The 22251-nt window shown below is 47.2% G+C and overlaps 1 protein-coding gene across 3 annotated transcripts in view; it reads left to right on the top strand.

Annotated features, from left to right (window-relative positions):
* PRPF40A (pre-mRNA processing factor 40 homolog A) overlaps nt 1–22251 on the top strand; it is a 266234-nt gene that overhangs the window by 109497 nt on the left and 134486 nt on the right. For all 3 annotated transcript variants that reach the window (XM_063933527.1, XM_063933529.1, XM_063933528.1), the window contains exons 13-17: nt 7694–7758; nt 7839–8003; nt 8086–8194; nt 9824–9974; nt 22058–22191. In XM_063933527.1, coding sequence (XP_063789597.1) covers nt 7694–7758; nt 7839–8003; nt 8086–8194; nt 9824–9974; nt 22058–22191 — 624 coding nt within the window. The remainder of the gene's footprint in view (nt 1–7693; nt 7759–7838; nt 8004–8085; nt 8195–9823; nt 9975–22057; nt 22192–22251) is intronic.

The raw sequence follows: 22251 nt of genomic DNA on the forward strand, positions 1-22251 counted from the left end.
GTTATGTTCCTTCTCTCAAGTATGTCCATTCTCCTTCGGGCACAGTTTTACCTATATTGGCTGTAGGAGGGGGGCATAGAGGGGAGGAGCCAGCACACCCTGTTGAAGAATTTAAAGTGCACCGGCTCCTTTGGACCCCATCTATACACCGTCGTATTAAGTTAACCCCAGTATCCCTTATGGACTGCGAGAAAAGGATTTACCAGTAGGTACATTTTACAAGTCCTGTTTTTTCTTAGTTTTGTCTGGATTTCGAGACTATTCTGCCACTTCCCAGCATGTCCTTTTCTGAAATTTCAGAGGATGATTTTAATAGCAAAACAAAGAGAGAATAAGCTCTGTGTGAGTAGAAAAAACTTACTACCTCCTTCTTTTCTGTAGTCTTATTTTTTCCTGTCCCTGCCCGTGGACAGTGTTTTGAGGCTTATGGTAAGGTTTATCAATGCTTAATGAGAGATAAAGTACCAACCAATAAGCTCCTGTCTTTTTTCAAACACAGCTTGTAAAATGACAGGAGCTGATTGGTTAGTACTTTATCTCTTTCCAAACTTTACTCATTCTCATCCTTTGCGGCAGATGTATTAAGCCTGGAGAAGTGATCAAGAAGTGGTAAGTGAAAGGTGATAACGCAACAGCCAATCATCTCCTAACTAACTTTTTTCAAACCTGTAATGATTGGCTTGTGCATAATCACCTTCCACTTATCTCTGCTTTATCACTTCTCCATGCAAAATACATCTGCCCCTTGGTTCATTGAAGGTTCATATTGCAAGTTTTAGTTTTTTCTATAAGAAGCTGTCAGAGGTATAAATGTTTTTGCAGGGAGTTATACATGTTCAACCTCTATTATATCTGCCAATAGCCCCTTGGGATTCAGCTTAGTTTTAATGGCTTTTAACACCCTCCTTTCGCACTCTTCTTGTATCTGTGAAGCTGAACCTCTTTAAATGGAAGAACAGTTTTTACTTTGGGTAGCTCTACAGAGCTCCTTATCTCATTTTTCATGAAGACAGGGCTGATGTTTGGACAAAACCTTCCTGTCAGACGAAGTGTGGTATCCAGGCTCCATTTTATTTAGAGTATTGTGATTCCAACTTAAGGCCTTGGTGGGTATTTGAAACATGAGGTTGTCGGACTGTGTCTAAGCAGTGTATTGTAGATGGATTCATTTAATTGCCAGGCTTGCATTGGGCTGGGCAAAATGCTGTTGCAGGGAGAATTGCAGGACAGCTGTATCTGGTAGTCACCTGCTTCTCTGTTTATATAATTTTGAAGTTTTACATATTCAATGTTTTTGGTTCCAAAGATGTTGGTTTCAAATGGAAAGTGTTGAACCCACCTGTAGGGGCAGCTTTGGGATATTCCCAAGGTTCAAGTGTCCCCCAAAGGATGAATGACCTTTTATGTTTTAATTCTTATTATTAAATAATGAAATTGAATATTATACTTACTGTGTTTCATTTCTGTTGAGGCTATACAGATGTGTCCTCAAACATCCATGCTGCAGTCACGCCAAACAGCCCCCTATTGGCACGTCAGGTCGAGTGCCTTTATTTGCTGAAAATGTGCCTTAATTGCAGAGCAATTCGACTAAGATGCAAAAGGAGACTGTGCTGATTAATTTAATGACACTTGTGTATCTCTGTGCGACAGAGTCTCTGACTGTATACAAAGTGTTACAATGTAGCAGCCCCAGCTTTTTTCCAATAGTTTCTGTTCTGCTCTATATACACTCTGTCACACAATATACAATTGTATTAAATTAATCAGCACAGTCTCCTCGTGCATTTACGTCAAAAAAGAGCCGAACGTTAGCAGAGTAGTATGGATTCTGGCGGCAGACTCCTGTCAGGCATCTCGCGCTTCATGGTGTATTGAGACTAGATATGAGTAAGCATCTGTAGAGGGGAAGAAGTGTAAGAAGTTTCACACAATGTAGCCAAATGTTAATTAAACATGGGTACATTGATCATTTTTAAGTTTGTTCTTGCTTACGTGTAACGAAGTAGTTTTAGCCTGCACACAACAAATGCCGTAACTCTTGACTTAAAGGTTGGGCAGCAAAACAGTGGTGTAATTTATTTTCTCTAACGTCCTAAGTGGATGCTGGGGACTCCGTAAGGACCATGGGGAATAGCGGCTCCGCAGGAGACTGGGCACAAAAGTAAAGCTTTAGAACTACCTGGTGTGCACTGGCTCCTCCCCCTATGACCCTCCTCCAAGCCTCAGTTAGATTTTTGTGCCCGAACGAGAAGGGTGCACACTAGGTGGCTCTCCTGAGCTGCTTAGTGAAAAGTTTAGTTTTAGGTTTTTTATGTTCAGTGAGACCTGCTGGCAACATGCTCACTGCATCGAGGGACTAAGGGGAGAAGAAGCGAACTCACCTGCGTGCAGAGTGGATTGGGCTTCTTAGGCTACTGGACATTAGCTCCAGAGGGACCGATCACAGGCCCAGCCATGGATAGGTCCCAGAGCCGCGCCGCCGGCCCCCTTACAGAGCCAGAAGACAGAAGAGGTCCGGAAAATCGGCGGCAGAAGACGTCCGGTCTTCAACAAGGTAGCGCACAGCACTGCAGCTGTGCGCCATTGCTCTCAGCACACTTCACACTCCGGTCACTGAGGGTGCAGGGCGCTGGGGGGGGGCGCCCTGAGACGCAATAAAAACACCTTGGATGGCAAAAAATGCATCACATATAGCTCCTGGGCTATATGGATGAATTTAACCCCTGCCAGAATACACAGAAAAACGGGAGATAAGGCCGCCGAGAAGGGGGCGGAGCCTATCTCCTCAGCACACTGTCGCCATTTTCCCTCACAGCTCCGTTGGAGGGAAGCTCCCTGGCTCTCCCCTGCAGTCACTACACTACAGAAAGGGTTAAAAAAAGAGAGGGGGGCACTAATTAGGCGCAGTATAAACAATGCAGCAGCTATAAAGGGAAAAACACTTATATAAGGTTATCCCTGTATATATATAGCGCTCTGGTGTGTGCTGGCAAACTCTCCCTCTGTCTCCCCAAAGGGCTAGTTGGGTCCTGTCCTCTATCAAATTCCCTGTGTGTGTGCTGTGTGTCGGTACGTTTGTGTCGACATGTATGAGGAGAAAAATGATGTGGAGACGGAGCAGATTGCCTGTAATAGTGATGTCACCCCCTAGGGGGTCGACACCTGAGTGGATGAACTGTTGGAAGGAATTACGTGACAGTGTCAGCTCTGTATAAAAGACAGTGGTTGACATGAGACAGCCGGCTACTCAGCTTGTGCCTGTCCAGACGTCTCATAGGCCGTCAGGGGCTCTAAAGCGCCCGTTACCTCAGATGGCAGATATAGACGCCGACACGGATACTGACTCCAGTGTCGACGGTGAAGAGACAAATGTGACTTCCAGTAGGGCCACACGTTACATGATTGAGGCAATGAAAAATGTTTTACACATTTCTGATAATACGAGTACCACCAAAAAGGGGTATTATGTTCGGTGAGGAAAAACTACCTGTAGTTTTCCTGAATCTGAGAAATTAAATGAGGTGTGTGATGATGCGTGGGTTTCCCCCGATAACAACTGATAATTTCTAAAATGTTATTGGCATTATATCCTTTCCCGCCAGAGGTTAGGGTGCGTTGGGAAACACCCCCTAGGGTGGATAAAGCGCTCACACGCTTGTAAGAACAAGGGCTCTACCCTCTCCTGAGATGGCCGCCCTTAAGGATCCTGCTGATAGAAAGCAGGAGGGTATCCTAAAATGTATTTACACACATACTGGTGTTATACTGCGACCAGCAATCGCCTCAGCCTGGATGTGCAATGCTGGGTTGGCGTGGTCGGATTCCCTGACTGAAAATATTGATACCCTAGATAGGGACAGTATATTATTGCCTATAGAGCATTTAAAAGATGCATTTCTATATATGCGTGATGCACAGCGGAATATTTGCCGACTGGCATCAAGTCTAAGTGCGTTGTCCATTTCTGCCAGTAGAGGGTTATGGACACGACAGTGGTCAGGTGATGCGGATTCCAAACGGCATTTGGAAGTATTGCCTTATTAAGGGGAGGAGTTATTTGGGGTCGGTCTTTCAGACCTGGTGGCCACGGCAACAGCTGGGAAATCCACGTTTGTACCCCAGGTCGCCTCTCAACATAAGACGCCGTATTATCAGGCGCAGTCTTTTCGTGGGCAAGCGGGCAAAAGGTTCCTCATTTCTGCCCCGTGACAGAGGGAGAGGGAAAAGGCTGCAGAAATCAGCCAGTTCCCAGGAAAAGAAGCCCTCTCCCGCCTCTGCCAAGCCCTCAGTATGACGCGGGGGCTTTACAAGCAGAATCAGGCACGGTGGGGGCCCGTTTCAATGAATTTCAGCGCGCAGTGGGCTCACTCGCAAGTAGACCCCTGGTTCCTTCAGGTGATATCTCAGGGGTACAAATTGGAATTCGAGACGTCTCCCCCTCGCCGTTTCCTAAAGTCGGCTTTACCGATGTCTCCTTCTGACAGGGAGGCAGTTTTGGAAGCCATTCACAAGCTGTATTCCCAGCAGGTGATAATCAAGGTACCCCTCCTGCAACAGGGAACGCGGTATTATTCCACACTGTTGTGGTACCAAAGCCGGACGGCTCGGTGAGACCGATTCTAAATCTAAAATCTTGAACACTTACATACGGAGGTTCAAATTCAAGATTGAGTCACTCAGAGCAGTGATTGCGAACCTGGAAGAAGGGACTACATGATGTCTCGGGACATCATGGATGCTTACCTTCATGTCCCAATTACCCTTCTCACCAAGGGTACCTCAGGTTTATGGTACAGAACTGTCACTATCAGTTTCAGACGCTGCCGTATGGATGGTCCACGGCACCCTGGGTCTTTACCAAGGTAATGGCCGAAATGATGATACTCCTTCGAAGGAAGGGAATTTTAGTTATCCCTTACTTGGACGATTCCCTGATAAGGGTAAGATCCAGGGAACAGTTGGAGGTCGGTGTAGCACTATCTCAGGTAGTGTTGCGGCAGCACGATTGGATTCTCAATATTCCAAAATCGCAGCTGATTCCGACGACTCGTCTTCTGTTCCTAGGGATGATCCTGGACACAGTCCAGAAAAAGGTGTTTCTCCCGGAGGAGAAAGTCAGGGAGTTATCCGAGCTAGTCGGGAACCTCCTATAACCGAGCCAAGTCTCAGTACATCAATGAAATGGTTCTGGGAAAAATGGTGGCTTCCTACGAAGCAATCCCATTCGGCAGATTCCACGCAAGAACTTTCCAGTGGGACCTGCTGGACAAATGGTCCGGGTCGCATCTTCAGATGCATCAGCGGATAACCCTGTCACCAAGGACAAGGGTGTCTCTCCTGTGGTGGTTGCAGAGTGCTCATCTTCTAGAAGGCCGCACATTCAGGACTGGGTCCTGGTGACCACGGATGCCAGCCTGCGAGGCTGGGGAGCAGTCACACAGGGAAGGAATTTCCAGAGCTTATGGTCAAGCCTGGAGACATCACTTCACATAAATATCCTGAAGCTAAGGGCCATTTACAATGCTCTAAGCTCAGCAAGACCTCTGCTTCAAGGTCACCCGGAGTTGATCCATTCGGACAACATCACGGCAGTCACCCACGTAAACAGACAGGGTGACACAAGAAGCAGGAGGGCAATGGCAGAAGCTGCAAGGATTCTTCGCTGGGCGGAAAATCATGTGATAGCACTGTCAGCAGTATTCATTCCGGGAGTGGACAACTGGGAAGCAGACTTCCTCAGCAGACACGACCTCCACCCGGGAGAGTGGGGACTTCACCCAGAAGTCTTCCACATGTTTATAAAACTCGACAAGTATTGCGCCAGGTCAAGGGACCCTCAGGCAATAGCTGTAGACGCTCTGGTAACACAGTGGGTGTACCAGTCAGTGTATGTGTTCCCTCCTCTGCCTCTCATACCCAAGGTACTGAGAATTATAAGATGGAGAGGAGTAAGCACTATATTCGTGGCTCCGGATTGGCCAAGAAGGACTTGGTAACCGGAACTTCAAGAGATGCTCACGGAGGATCCGTGGCCTCTACCTCTAAGAAGGGACCTGCTCCAGCAAGGACCCTGTCTGTTCCAAGACTTACCGCGGCTGCGTTTGACGGCATGGCGGTTGAACGCCGGATCCTGAAGGAGAAAGGCATTCCGGATGAAGTCATTCCTATCCTGATCAAAGCCAGGAAAGATATAACCGAAAAACATTATCACCGCATTTGGCGAAAGTATGTTGCGTGGTGCGATGCCAGTAAGGCCCCGACGGAGGAATTTTCAACTAGGTCGATTCCTACATTTCCTGCAAAAAGGAGTGTCTATGGGCCTGAAATGGGGGTCCATTAAGGTTCAAATTTCGGCCCTGTCAATTTTCTTCCAAAAAGAACTAGCTTCAGTCCCTGAAGTTCAGACGTTTGTGAAAAGGGTACTGTATATACAGCCTCCTTTTGTGCCTCCAGTGGCACCTTGGGATCTAAATGTAGTTTTTAGGTTCCAAAAGTCACATTGGTTTGAACCACTTAAATATGTGGAGTTAAAATATCTCGCATGGAAAGTGGTCATGCTGTTGGCCCTGGCCTGGGCCAGGTGCGTGTCAGAATTGGCGGCTTTATCCTGTAAAAGCCCTCATCTGATTTTCCATTCGGACAGGGCGGAATTGAGGACTTGTCCTCAGTTTCTCCCTAAGGTGGTTTTCAGCGTTTCACCTGAATCAACCTATTGTGGTGCCTGCGGCTACTAGGGACTTGGAGGACTCCAAGTTGCTAGACGTTGTCAGAGCCCTGGAAATATAGGTTTCCGGAACGGCTGGAGTCAGAAAATCTGACTCGTTGTTTATTCTGTATGCACCCAACAAGCTGGGTGCTCCTGCTTCTAAGCAGGCTATTGCTCGTTGGATTTGTAGTACAATTCAGCTTGCACATTCTGTGGCAGGCCTGCCACAGCCAAAATCTGTAAAAGCCCATTCCACAAGGAAGGTGGGCTCATCTTGGGCGGCTGCCCGAGGGGTCTCTGCTTTACAACTTTGCCGAGCTGCTACTTGGTCAGGAGCAAATACGTTTGTAAAATTCTACAAATTTGATACCCTGGCTGAGGAGGACCTGGAGTTCTCTCATTTGGTGCTGCAGAGTCATCCGCACTCTCCCGCCCGTTTGGGAGCTTTGGTATAATCCCCATGGTCCTTACGGAGTCCCCAGCATCCACTTAGGACGTCAGAGAAAATAAGAATTTACTTACCGATAATTCTATTTCTCGTAGTCCGTAGTGGATGCTGGGCGCCCATCCCAAGTGCGGATTGTCTGCAATACTGGTACATAGTTATTGTTACCAAAAAAAAATCGGGTTATTGCTGTAGTGAGCCATCTTTTCTAGAGGCTCCTCTGTTATCATGCTGTTAACTGGGTTTAGATCACAAGTTATATGGTGTGATTGGTGTGGCTGGTATGAGTCTTACCCGGGATTCAAAATCCTTCCTTATTGTGTACGCTCGTCCGGGCACAGTATCCTAACTGAGGCTTGGAGGAGGGTCATAGGGGGAGGAGCCAGTGCACACCAGGTAGTTCTAAAGCTTTACTTTTGTGCCCAGTCTCCTGCGGAGCCGCTATTCCCCATGGTCCTTACGGAGTCCCCAGCATCCACTACGGACTACGAGAAATAGAATTATCGGTAAGTAAATTCTTATTTTTGTTCTCATTCTAGCGTGTGCCATCCAATGCTTCTTGGGAGCAGGCCATGAAAATGATCATTAACGATCCCCGATACAGGTAATCTTACTACGGAGTCTGATGGGAGTCTGTTGTGGCAGTGTCAGTTGCTTGATTTTTCACACCGTCTTTCTCCCTAGTGCCCTGGCTAAGTTAAGTGAGAAAAAACAAGCGTTTAATGCTTACAAGGTCCAGACAGAAAAAGAAGAAAAAGAGGATGCCAGACTGAAATATAAGGAAGCAAAAGAGGCTTATCAGAGGTTCCTAGAAAACCACGAAAGGATGACGTCCACCACCAGATACAAGTAAGTTTAATCCAAATACAATTATTTTGTACACAAAGCAGTTCCATTTTACAAAACTCATTCGTCTATTTTTGCTTACCAGAAAAGCAGAGCAGATGTACAACGAGTTAGAGGTCTGGAATGCAATTTCTGAGCGTGATCGCCTGGAGATTTATGAAGATGTTATGTTCTATCTTGCAAAGAAAGAAAAGGTAGGGTGAATTTTGTAACCTAGGCTGTTATTGTTTTATGCTGTGCAGCACTTTAGACGTGCCTAAATAAGTGGAGTCTGTTGCACTCTGCCGGGAGCTGGACCATGGCGTATGTGTGAGCAGCTGCTCTGCTGTCCACTCCTATTCAGTAGATTTGAATAGAAAGCTCCCATTCAGCTCTGACAGACACTATTCATGTAATATATCACATCTAGCTTTTTGGCAGTTGGTAATATGGCATGGCAGCATAGCCCCCAAGCTATTTTCCATGTGGCACTGTGCAGGGGGAAAGATGGTTAGATTTGTCTTTCTTTGTAGACATGCTTACTTACAACTGCAAATAGCTCATACGTTGGGTTTGATTGAGTTGGGGGTAATCTATTTCTTGTTTTTGCATGCAGGGTAAATACTGGCTACTTTCGCATGTAGCCCATATATACTGGACTGCCTTATTTTTACACTGCGATTTTTAGCTTTCAGTTTGAACACGCTCCTCTCAAATGGGAGGTGGATGATACTGTGGTCCACAGTCAATAGGTCGACGGGGTCAAAAGATCAACATGAAAACGGTCAACACATATGGTCGACACATGTTTTTGGGGGGATTTTTCATGTTTTTACAAGTTTTGCTGAATTTGCTATCCATGTCACATACTATCACCTTTAGTACACTTGTGGCAAGCGAATTTGGGTCATATATTGTTAAACCTATAAAAATAACCCAAAACTTGTGTTGACCATTTTTGTGTTGACCATTTTGAACCTTTCGGCCTAATGTACCTTTCTACCTTTATGTCAACTTTTTGTCTGTCGACCATATGGTGTTGACCTATTGACCTTAGACCATTTTACTGTTTATCTTTTAATCCACACACCTCTCAAATGTAATTATCTCTGCACATTTGAATGCGCCCCACCTGCAGTGCAACATGGTTTTGCCAAAGTGTATAGTTGCTTGCTCTTGACCTCACTTCCACTCTTTCCCAAACAATGGAGACCATTACAGGCATTGCTCATTATCTTAATATTTGGAGAAAGTCAAGTGCTTACTTTTAAAATCTGCCTAGAGTTTTCATTAAACACCCTTTGAACAATTTTCATTTTGTTTAGTGGTGCTTTTGCCTGTAGTGCTCGGTAGTAAGGAAAGGAGCATGTCTTCATTCTATTTATGCAGAGGAGACTGCTGAATTATGATGATCACGATTAAACCAATGTCATGCAGTGAGATTGATGGGTTATCATGCATGTTTAAGGGTTAGTGGAGCTGAGTCTATTGCATTGCTTGTGGGGAAAGCTGCACCACTGAGCAAGTGACATTTAGCAAGCTCATAAGATGTGTCTGTACCGTTTTACTATTAGAAATATTGGAATTGAAGTCAGGAAATACATCTCTTGTATTTTTTCGTGTGTAGGCAAGCCGGCCCCACATGAGACAAAATACACCATCCAATGAGCATGTTTGTTAACACGTGTTCGCGTTCCAGCATTCCTTGTGACCTTATGAGATCATTATGTGAATGTACTTCTTCCACAAGGTATTAGATTGCTACTGCTGTGTACGAGATGTGCCGTGTTATGTTGAATAGCTCTGTACTTTTTCTGATTTGAAATTGTGTGTTCTGTTTTTAGGAGCAAGCCAAGCAGCTGAGAAAGAGAAACTGGGACGCTCTGAAGAACATATTGGATAATATGGCAAATGTAACCTATAGTACCACATGGTCAGAAGCCCAGCAGTACCTCATGGATAACCCTACATTTGCAGAAGATGAAGAACTCCAAAGTGTGTATTCATTTTTAGAACATGATAAAATTTATAGTCATTTGATACTAGCTGGTCAACATCTACATGGATGAATTTAGGTAATGGTTTGTGATTCCATTGCGCTTACTGTGCGTCATAACACTACAAGCTTTAATCCTCTCCGCCCCTTACATATAATTTAAGGCTATGGAGAAAAAAGGTTTCAAATGTGATCACATTGGAAATCATTTAGCTGCAGAGTTTGGGTTAATGGTGGCCAAAATGAAACACTTCTTGTAACGTTTCTCTAAATATGGCAAATAAAATTATGAAAAAATGTAAGCCAGTCCGTGACACCATATAACAGATTTTCACGATCTTCCTGCATAGGTGTCATGCTTACGTGAATCTAATAGTAACTACTAGTATGTGCAGTTTGCAATGGATCTATTTTCCAATAGATATTTTGGTCCTTGGCTGTAATTTTACAAACTAGTGAAAAATTAAAATTAGGAGAAAAAAAATCATGAGATTTGTCCATATTTTTGGGAACATTAATAAACATCCCATGAAGAAATGTCCCTGGTAGTTTTTTTTCGTATCACTGAAAATACTTACATTAACAATGTAAATATGACAGTGTGTGATTTATTTATTTTTTTTATTTTTTCTCTGACGTCCTAGTGGATGCTGGGGACTCCGAAAGGACCATGGGGAATAGCGGCTCCGCAGGAGACTGGGCACAAAAGTAAAAGCTTTAGGACTACCTGGTGTGCACTGGCTCCTCCCCCTATGACCCTCCTCCAAGCCTCAGTTAGATTTTTGTGCCCGAACGAGAAGGGTGCATACTAAGGGGCTCTCCTGAGCTGCTTAGAGTAAAAGTTTAAAGTAGGTTTTTTATTTTCAGTGAGACCTGCTGGCAACAGGCTCACTGCACCGAGGGACTAAGGGGAGAAGAAGCGAACTCACCTGCGTGCAGAGTGGATTGGGCTTCTTAGGCTACTGGACATTAGCTCCAGAGGGACGATCACAGGCCCAGCCATGGATGGGTCCCAGAGCCGCGCCGCCGGCCCCCTTACACAGCCAGAAGACTGAAGAGGTCCGGAAAATCGGCGGCAGAAGACGTCCTGTCTTCAATAAGGTAGCGCACAGCACCGCAGCTGTGCGCCATTGCTCTCAGCACACTTCACACTCCGGTCACTGAGGGTGCAGGGCGCTGGGGGGGGGGGGGGGGCGCCCTGAGACGCAATAAAAACACCTTATATGGCAAAAAATACATCACATATAGCTCCTGGGCTATATGGATGCATTTAACCCCTGCCAATTTTTCCTTAAAAAAGCGGGAGAAAGGCCGCCGAGAAGGGGGCGGAGCCTATCTCCTCAGCACACTGGCGCCATTTTTTCCTCACAGCTCCGTTGGAGGGAAGCTCACTGACTCTCCCCTGCAGTCCTGCACTACAGAAACAGGGTAAAACAAGAGAGGGGGGGCACTAATTTGGCAGATAAATCTATACAGCAGCTATATAAGGGAAAAACACTTATATAAGGTTATCCCTGTATATATATATATAGCGCTCTGGTGTGTGCTGGCAAACTCTCCCTCTGTCTCCCCAAAGGGCTAGTGGGGTCCTGTCCTCTTATCAGAGCATTCCCTGTGTGTGTGCTGTGTGTCAGTACGTTGTGTCGACATGTATGAGGAGGAAAATGGTATGGAGGCGGAGCAATTGCCTGTATTAGTGATGTCACCCCCTAGGGAGTCGACACCTGACTGGATGGTCTTATGGAAGGAATTACGTGATAGTGTCAGCACTTTACAAAAGACTGTTGACGACATGAGACAGCCGGCAAATCAGTTAATACCCGTACAGGCGTCTCAAACACCGTCAGGGGCTCTAAAGCGCCCGTTACCTCAGGTGGTCGACACTGACACTGACTCCAGTGTCGACGGTGAGGAAACAAACGTATTTTCCAGTAGGGCCACACGTTACATGATCACGGCAATGAAGGAGGTTTTGAACATTTCTGATACTACAAGTACCACAAAAAAGGGTATTATGTGGGGTGTGAAAAAACTACCCGTAGTTTTTCCTGAATCAGATGAATTAAATGAGGTGTGTGATGAAGCGTGGGTTTCCCCCGATAAAAAACTGCTAATTTCTAAAAAATTATTGGCATTATACCCTTTCCCGCCAGAGGTTAGGGCGCGTTGGGAAACACCCCCTAGGGTAGATAAGGCGCTCACACGCTTATCAAAACAAGTGGCGTTACCGTCTCCTGATACGGCCGCCCTCAAGGAACCAGCTGATAGGAAGCTGGAAAATATCCTAAAAAGTATATACACACATACTGGTATTATACTGCGACCAGCAATCGCCTCAGCCTGGATGTGCAGTGCTGGGGTGGCTTGGTCGGATTCCCTGACTGAAAATATTGATACCCTGGACAGGGACAATATATTATTGACTATAGAGCATTTAAAGGATGCATTTCTATATATGCGAGATGCACAGAGGGATATTTGCACTCTGGCATCAAGAGTAAGTGCGCTGTCCATTTCTGCCAGAAGAGGGTTATGGACGCGACAGTGGTCAGGTGATGCGGATTCCAAACGGCATATGGAAGTATTGCCGTATAAAGGGGAGGAGTTATTTGGGGTCGGTCTATCGGACCTGGTGGCCACGGCAACGGCTGGGAAATCCACCTTTTTACCCCAGGTCACCTCTCAGCAGAAAAAGACACCGTCTTTTCAGGCTCAGTCCTTTCGTCCCCATAAGGGCAATCGGGCAAAAGGCCACTCATATCTGCCCCGGGGCAGAGGAAGGGGAAAAAGACTGCAGCAGACAGCCTCTTCCCAGGAACAGAAGCCCTCCCCCGCTTCTGCCAAGTCCTCAGCATGACGCTGGGGCCTTACAAGCGGACTCAGGCACGGTGGGGGCCCGTCTCAAGAATTTCAGCGCGCAGTGGGCTCACTCGCAAGTGGACCCCTGGATCCTGCAGGTAGTATCTCAGGGGTACAAATTGGAATTCGAGACGTCTCCCCCTCGCCGGTTCCTGAAGTCTGCTTTACCAACGTCTCCCCCCGACAGGGAGGCGGTATTGGAAGCCATTCACAAGCTGTATTCCCAGCAGGTGATAATCAAGGTACCCCTCCTACAACAGGGAAAGGGGTATTATTCCACGCTGTTTGTGGTACCGAAGCCGGACGGCTCGGTGAGACCTATTTTAAATCTGAAATCCTTGAACACTTACATACAAAGGTTCAAATTCAAGATGGAATCACTCAGAGCAGTGATAGCGAACCTGGAAGAAGGGGACTATATGGTGTCTCTGGACATCAAGGATGCTTACCTCCATGTCCCAATTTGCCCTTCTCACCAAGGGTACCTCAGGTTTGTGGTACAGAACTGTCACTATCAGTTTCAGACGCTGCCGTTTGGATTGTCCACGGCACCCCGGGTCTTTACCAAGGTAATGGCCGAAATGATGATTCTACTTCGAAGAAAAGGCGTCTTAATTATCCCTTACTTGGACGATCTCCTGATAAGGGCAAGGTCCAGAGAACAGTTAGAGGTCGGAGTAGCACTATCTCAAGTAGTACTACGACAGCACGGATGGATTCTAAATATTCCAAAATCGCAGCTGATTCCGACGACACGTCTGCTGTTCCTAGGGATGATTCTGGACACAGTACAGAAAAAGGTGTTTCTCCCGGAGGAGAAAGCCAGGGAGTTATCCGACCTAGTCAGGAACCTCCTAAAACCAGGCCAAGTGTCAGTGCATCAATGCACAAGGGTCCTGGGAAAAATGGTGGCTTCTTACGAAGCGATTCCATTCGGCAGATTCCACGCAAGAACTTTTCAGTGGGATCTGCTGGACAAATGGTCCGGATCGCATCTTCAAATGCATCAGCGGATAACCCTGTCTCCAAGGACAAGGGTGTCTCTCCTGTGGTGGTTACAGGGTGCTCATCTTCTAGAGGGCCGCAGATTCGGCATTCAGGACTGGGTCCTGGTGACCACGGATGCCAGCCTGAGAGGCTGGGGAGCAGTCACACAGGGAAGAAATTTCCAGGGCTTGTGGTCAAGCACGGAAACGTCACTTCACATAAATATCCTGGAACTAAGGGCCATTTACAATGCCCTAAGTCAGGCAAGGCCTCTGCTTCAGGGTCAGCCGGTGTTGATCCAGTCGGACAACATCACGGCAGTCGCCCACGTAAACAGACAGGGCGGCACAAGAAGCTGGAGGGCAATGACGGAAGTTGCAAGGATTCTTCGCTGGGCGGAAAATCATGTGATGGCACTGTCAGCAGTGTTCATTCCGGGAGTGGACAACTGGGAAGCAGACTTCCTCAGCAGACACGACCTCCACCCGGGGGAGTGGGGACTTCACCCAGAAGTCTTCCACATGATTGTGAACCGTTGGGAAAAACCAAAGGTGGACATGATGGCGTCCCGCCTCAACAAAAAACTGGACAGATATTGCGCCAGGTCAAGGGACCCTCAGGCAATAGCTGTGGACGCTCTGGTAACACAGTGGGTGTACCAGTCAGTGTATGTGTTCCCTCCTCTGCCTCTCATACCCAAGGTACTGAGAATCATAAGAAGGAGAGGAGTAAGGACTATACTCGTGGCTCCGGATTGGCCAAGAAGGACTTGGTACCCGGAACTTCAAGAGATGCTCACGGAAGACCCGTGGCCTCTACCTCTAAGAAAGGACCTGCTCCAGCAGGGACCATGTCTGTTCCAAGACTTACCGCGGCTGCGTTTGACGGCATGGCGGTTGAACGCCGGATCCTGAAGGAAAAAGGCATTCCGGATGAAGTCATCCCTACCCTGATCAAAGCCAGGAAGGATGTAACTGTGCAACATTATCACCGTATTTGGCGTAAATATGTTGCGTGGTGTGAGGCCAGGAAGGCCCCTACAGAGGAATTTCAACTGGGTCGTTTCCTGCATTTCCTGCAAACAGGACTGTCTATGGGCCTAAAATTAGGGTCCATTAATGTTCAAATTTCGGCCCTGTCAATATTCTTCCAAAAAGAACTAGCTTCAGTTCCTGAAGTTCAGACGTTTGTCAAGGGGGTACTGCATATACAGCCTCCTTTTGTGCCTTTAGTGGCACCTTGGGATCTCAATGTAGTTTTGGGGTTCCTAAAATCACATTGGTTTGAACCACTCACCACTGTGGACTTAAAATATCTCACATGGAAAGTGGTAATGCTGTTAGCCCTGGCTTCAGCCAGGCGTGTCTCAGAATTGGCGGCTTTATCCTATAAAAGCCCTTACCTAATTTTTCATACGGACAGGGCAGAATTGAGGACTCGTCCTCAATTTCTCCCTAAGGTGGTTTCAGCATTTCACTTAAACCAGCCTATTGTGGTGCCTGCGGCTACTAGGGACTTGGAGGATTCCAAGTTGCTGGACGTAGTCAGGGCCCTGAAAATATATGTTTCCAGGACGGCTGGAGTCAGAAAATCTGACTCGCTGTTTATCCTGTATGCACCCAACAAGCTGGGTGCTCCTGCTTCTAAGCAGACTATTGCTCGTTGGATTTGTAGTACAATTCAGCTTGCACATTCTGTGGCAGGCCTGCCACAGCCAAAATCTGTAAAAGCCCATTCCACAGGGAAAGTGGGCTCATCTTGGGCGGCTGCCCGAGGGGTCTCGGCTTTACAACTTTGCCGAGCAGCTACTTGGTCAGGGGCAAACACGTTTGCTAAATTCTACAAATTTGATACTCTGGCTGAGGAGGACCTGGAGTTCTCTCATTCGGTGCTGCAGAGTCATCCGCACTCTCCCGCCCGTTTGGGAGCTTTGGTATAATCCCCATGGTCCTTTCGGAGTCCCCAGCATCCACTAGGACGTCAGAGAAAATAAGAATTTACTTACCGATAATTCTATTTCTCATAGTCCGTAGTGGATGCTGGGCGCCCATCCCAAGTGCGGATTGTCTGCAATACTTGTACATAGTTATTGTTACAAAAATCGGGTTATTATTGTTGTGAGCCATCTTTTCAGAGGCTCCTCTGTTATCATGCTGTTAACTGGGTTCAGATCACAAGTTGTACGGTGTGATTGGTGTGGCTGGTATGAGACTTACCCGGGATTCAAAATCCTTCCTTATTGTGTACGCTCGTCCGGGCACAGTATCCTAACTGAGGCTTGGAGGAGGGTCATAGGGGGAGGAGCCAGTGCACACCAGGTAGTCCTAAAGCTTTTACTTTTGTGCCCAGTCTCCTGCAGAGCCGCTATTCCCCATGGTCCTTTCGGAGTCCCCAGCATCCACTACGGACTATGAGAAATAGAATTATCGGTAAGTAAATTCTTATTTTCTCTAACGTCCTAGTGGATGCTGGGGACTCCGTCAGGACCATGGGGAATAGCGGCTCCGCAGGAGACAGGGCACAAAAGCAAGCTTTTAGGATCACATGGTGTGTACTGGCTCCTCCCCCTATGACCCTCCTCCAAGCCTCAGTTAGGTTTTTGTGCCCGTCCGAGCAGGGTGCAATCTAGGTGGCTCTCCTAAAGAGCTGCTTAGAAAAAGTTTTTAGGTTTATTATTTTCAGTGAGTCCTGCTGGCAACAGGCTCACTGCATCGAGGGACTTAGGGGAGAGATTTTCAACTCACCTGCGTGCAGGATGGATTGGAGTCTTAGGCTACTGGACATAGCTTCAGAGGGAGTCGGAACACAGGTCACCCTGGGGTTCGTCCCGGAGCCGCGCCGCCAATCCCCCTTACAGATGCTGAAGATCGAGGGTCCGGAAACAGGCGGCAGAAGGCTCTTCAGCCTTCATGAAGGTAGCGCACAGCACTGCAGCTGTGCGCCATTGTTGCTACACACTTCACACTGAACGGTCACGGAGGGTGCAGGGCGCTGCTGGGGGCGCCCTGGGCAGCAATATTTAATACCTTTGATGGCAAAGAATACATCACATATAGCCATTGAGGCTATATGTATGTATTTAACCCAGGCCAGATATCTCAAAACCCGGGAGAAAAGCCCGCCGAAAAGGGGGCGGGGCTTATTCTCCTCAGCACACAGCGCCATTTTCCTGCTCAGCTCCGCTGTGAGGAAGGCTCCCAGGACTCTCCCCTGCACTGCACTACAGAAACAGGGTAACAAAGAGAAGGGGGGCATATTTTGGCGATATTTATATATTTAAAGCGCATATAACAAAAACAACACCTTTTAGGGTTGTTTATATACATTTTATAGCGCTTTTGGTGTGTGCTGGCAAACTCTCCCTCTGTCTCCCCAAAGGGCTAGTGGGGTCCTGTCTTCGATAAGAGCATTCCCTGTGTGTCTGCTGTGTGTCGGTACGTGTGTGTCGACATGTATGAGGACGATGTTGGTGTGGAGGCGGAGCAATTGCCGGTAATGGTGATGTCACCCCCTAGGGAGTCGACACCGGAATGGATTGCTTTAATTATGGAATTACGTGATAATGTTAGTACATTACAAAAGTCAGTTGACGAAATGAGACGGCCGGAAAACCAGTTAGTACCTGCTCAGGCGTCTCAGACACCGTCAGGGGCTGTAAAACGTCCCTTACCTCAGTCAGTCGACACAGGTACCGACACAGATGAATCTAGTGTCGACGGTGAAGAAACAAACGTATTTTCCAATAGGGCCACACGTTATATGATCACGGCAATGAAGGAGGCTTTGCAGATCTCTGATACTGCAGGTACCTCAAAAAGGGGTATTATGTGGGGGGTGAAAAAACTACCTGTAGCTTTTCCAGAATCAGAGGAATTGAATGACGTGTGTGATGAAGCGTGGGTTAACCCAGATAGAAAACTGCTAATTTCTAAGAAGTTATTGGCATTCTACCCTTTCCCACCAGAGGTTAGGGCGCGCTGGGAAACACCCCCTAGGGTGGATAAAGCGCTCACACGTTTATCAAAACAAGTGGCGTTGCCGTCTCCAGATACGGCCGCCCTCAAGGATCCAGCAGATAGGAGTCTGGAAACTACCCTGAAGAGTATATACACGCATACTGGTGTTATACTCCGACCAGCAATAGCCTCAGCCTGGATGTGCAGTGCTGGGGTAGTGTGGTTGGATTCCCTGACTGAAAATATTGATACCCTGGATAGGGACAGTATTTTATTGACTCTAGAGCAATTAAAGGATGCGTTTTCTTTATATGCGAGATGCTCAGAGGGATGTTTGCACTCTGGCATCGAGAGTAAGTGCGATGTCCATATCTGCCAGAAGAAGTTTATGGACGCGACAGTGGTCAGGTGATGCGGATTCCAAAAGGCATATGGAAGTATTGCCATATAAAGGAGAGGAATTATTTGGGGTTGGTCTATCGGATCTGGTGGCCACGGCAACTGCCGGCAAATCCACTTTTTTACCTCAGACCCCCTCCCAACAGAAAAAGACACTGTCTTTTCAGCCGCAGTCCTTTCGCTCCTATAAAAACAAGCGGGCAAAAGGACAGTCTTATCTGCCACGAGGCAGAGGAAAGGGTAAGAGAGGGCAGCAAGCAGTCCCTGCCCAGGACCAGAAGCCCGCCCCGGGTTCTACAAAGCCATCAGCATGACGCTGGGGCTTTACAAGCGGACTCAGGAGCGGTGGGGGGTCGACTAAAGATTTTCAGCAATCAGTGGGCTCGCTCACAGGTGGACCCGTGGATCCTGCAGATAGTATCTCAGGGTTACATGTTGGAATTCGAAAGATCTCCCCCTCGCCGTTTCCTAAAGTCTGCTTTACCAACGTCTCCCTCAGAAAGGGCGACGGTATTGGAAGCCATTCACAAGCTGTATTCTCAGCAGGTGATAGTCAAGGTACCCCTCCTACAACAGGGAAAGGGGTATTATTCCACACTATTTGTGGTACCGAAGCCGGACGGTTCGGTAAGACCTATTCTAAATCTGAAATCCTTGAACCTGTACATACAGAAATTCAAGTTCAAGATGGAGTCACTAAGAGCAGTGATAGCGAATCTGGAAGAAGGGGACTTCATGGTGTCCCTGGACATAAAAGATGCTTATCTGCATGTCCCAATTTACCCCTCACACCAAGGGTATCTCAGGTTCGTGATACAAGACTGTCATTATCAGTTTCAAACGCTGCCGTTTGGGTTGTCCACGGCACCTCGGGTCTTTACCAAGGTAATGACCGAAATGATGGTTCTTCTACGAAGAAAAGGCGTATTAATTATCCCTTACTTGGACGATCTCCTGATAAGGGCAAAGTCCAGAGAACAGCTGGAAGTCGGTGTAGCACTAACCCAAGTAGTGCTTCAACAACACGGGTGGATTCTGAATCTTCCAAAATCTCAATTGTCCCCGACAACACATCTGCTGTTCCTGGGAATGATTCTGGACACGGTTCAGAAAAAGGTGTTTCTCCCGGAGGAGAAAGCAAGGGAGTTATCCGAACTTGTCAGGAACCTCCTAAAACCAGGAAATGTGTCAGTACATCAATGCACAAGAGTCCTGGGAAAGATGGTTGCTTCTTACGAAGCAATTCCATTCGGCAGATTCCATGCACGAATATTTCAGTGGGATCTGCTGGACAAATGGTCCGGATCGCATCTGCACATGCATCAGCGGATAACACTGTCACCAAGGACAAGGTTGTCTCTCCTGTGGTGGTTGCAGAGTGCCCATCTGTTAGAGGGCCGCAGGTTCGGCATACAGGACTGGGTCCTGGTGACTACGGATGCCAGCCTACGGGGCTGGGGAGCAGTCACACAGGGAAGAAACTTCCAGGGTGTATGGTCAAACCTGGAGACGTTTCTTCACATAAATATACTAGAGCTAAGAGCAATCTACAATGCTCTAAGCTTGGCGAAACCGCTGCTTCAGGGTCAGCCGGTGTTGATCCAGTCGGACAACATCACGGCAGTCGCCCACGTAAACAGACAAGGCGGCACGAGAAGCAGAAGAGCAATGACAGAAGCTGCAAGGATTCTTCGCTGGGCGGAAAATCATGTCATAGCACTGTCAGCAGTGTTCATCCCGGGAGTGGACAACTGGGAAGCAGACTTCCTCAGCAGACACGACCTTCACCCGGGAGAGTGGGGACTTCATCCGGAAGTTTTCCACATGATTGTGAACCATTGGGAAAAACCAAAGGTGGACATGATGGCGTCTCGCCTCAACAAAAAACTGGACAGATATTGCGCCAGGTCAAGGGACCCTCAGGCAATAGCTGTGGACGCTCTGGTAACACAGTGGGTGTACCAGTCAGTGTATGTGTTTCCTCCTCTGCCTCTCATACCAAAGGTACTGAGAATTATACGGAAAAGGGGAGTAAGAACAATACTAGTGGCTCCGGATTGGCCAAGAAGAACTTGGTATCCGAAACTTCAAGAGATGCTCACGGAAGATCCGTGGCCTCTACCTCTAAGAAGGGATCTGCTTCAGCAGGGACTTTGTATGTTCCAAGACTTACCGCGACTGCGTTTGACGGCATGGCGGTTGAACGCCGGATTCTAAAAGAAAAGGGCATTCCAGAGGAAGTTATTCCTACCTTGATTAAAGCTAGGAAGGAAGTGACCGCACAACATTATCACCGCATTTGGAGAAAATATGTTGCGTGGTGTGAGGCCAAGAAGGCCCCAACGGAAGAATTTCAATTGGGTCGATTCCTACATTTCCTGCAGGCAGGATTGTCTATGGGCCTCAAATTGGGGTCTCTTAAAGTTCAAATTTCGGCCTTATCAATCTTCTTCCAGAAAGAATTGGCTTCAGTGCCTGAAGTACAAACTTTTGTCAAGGGTGTACTACATATACAACCCCCAATTGTGCCTCCAGTGGCACCGTGGGATCTAAACGTAGTTTTGGAATTTCTCAAATCTCATTGGTTTGAGCCTCTCAAATCGGTAGATTTGAAGTATCTTACATGGAAAGTAACCATGCTATTGGCCCTGGCTTCAGCCAGGAGAGTTTCAGAGTTGGCGGCTTTATCGTACAAAAGCCCATATCTGATTTTCCATTCGGACAGGGCAGAACTGCGGACACGTCCTCATTTTCTCCCTAAGGTGGTTTCGGCTTTTCACTTGAACCAGCCTATTGTGGTGCCTGCGGCTACTAGCGACTTGGAGGACTCCAAGTTACTGGACGTTGTCAGAGCATTGAAAATATATATTTCAAGGACAGCTGGAGTCAGAAAATCTGACTCGTTGTTTATCTTGTATGCACCCAACAAGATGGGTGCTCCTGCGTCTAAGCAGACGATTGCTCGTTGGATCTGTAGCACAATTCAACTTGCACATTCTGTGGCAGGCCTGCCACAGCCTAAAACTGTAAAAGCCCACTCCACAAGGAAGGTGGGCTCATCTTGGGCGGCTGCCCGAGGGGTCTCGGCATTACAACTTTGCCGAGCAGCTACGTGGTCAGGGGAGAACACGTTTGTAAAATTTTACAAATTTGATACTCTGGCTAAAGAGGTCTTGGAGTTCTCTCATTCGGTGCTGCAGAGTCATCCGCACTCTCCCGCCCGTTTGGGAGCTTTGGTATAATCCCCATGGTCCTGACGGAGTCCCCAGCATCCACTAGGACGTTAGAGAAAATAAGAATTTACTTACCGATAATTCTATTTCTCGTAGTCCGTAGTGGATGCTGGGCGCCCATCCCAAGTGCGGATTGTCTGCATTACTTGTACATAGTTATTGTTACAAAAATCGGGTTATTATTGTTGTGAGCCATCTTTTTTAAGAGGCTACTTTTTTGTTATCATACTGTTAACTGGGTTCAGATCACAAGTTGTACGGTGTGATTGGTGTGGCTGGTATGAGTCTTACCCGGGATTCAAGATCCTTCCTTATTGTGTACGCTCGTCCGGGCACAGTACCTAACTGAGGCTTGGAGGAGGGTCATAGGGGGAGGAGCCAGTACACACCATGTGATCCTAAAAGCTTGCTTTTGTGCCCTGTCTCCTGCGGAGCCGCTATTCCCCATGGTCCTGACGGAGTCCCCAGCATCCACTACGGACTACGAGAAATAGAATTATCGGTAAGTAAATTCTTATTTTTTTTTCCGTACATCAATACTGTAGACGGTAACAGTTTCTGGCGTCAAGCATAACACTGAGGTTTGGGGAAAATGTAAAGGTGCATCCAGAGATTCATACCTACCGATGCCATTTTATTTGTCCCTAGATATGGATAAGGAAGATGCCTTAATATGCTTTGAGGAGCATATCCGTGCTTTGGAAAAAGAGGAGGAGGAAGAGAAGCAAAAGACTTTGCTAAGGGAAAGACGCCGGCAGCGGAAGAATCGGGAATCTTTTCAGGTTAATACATTTTCTTCTGTGCTTGAGTGAACGGTTTTGACAAAAGTGTAAAGGTGTCTT

This window comes from Pseudophryne corroboree, chromosome 7 (assembly GCF_028390025.1).
Source record: "Pseudophryne corroboree isolate aPseCor3 chromosome 7, aPseCor3.hap2, whole genome shotgun sequence".
NCBI lineage: Eukaryota > Metazoa > Chordata > Amphibia > Anura > Myobatrachidae > Pseudophryne > Pseudophryne corroboree.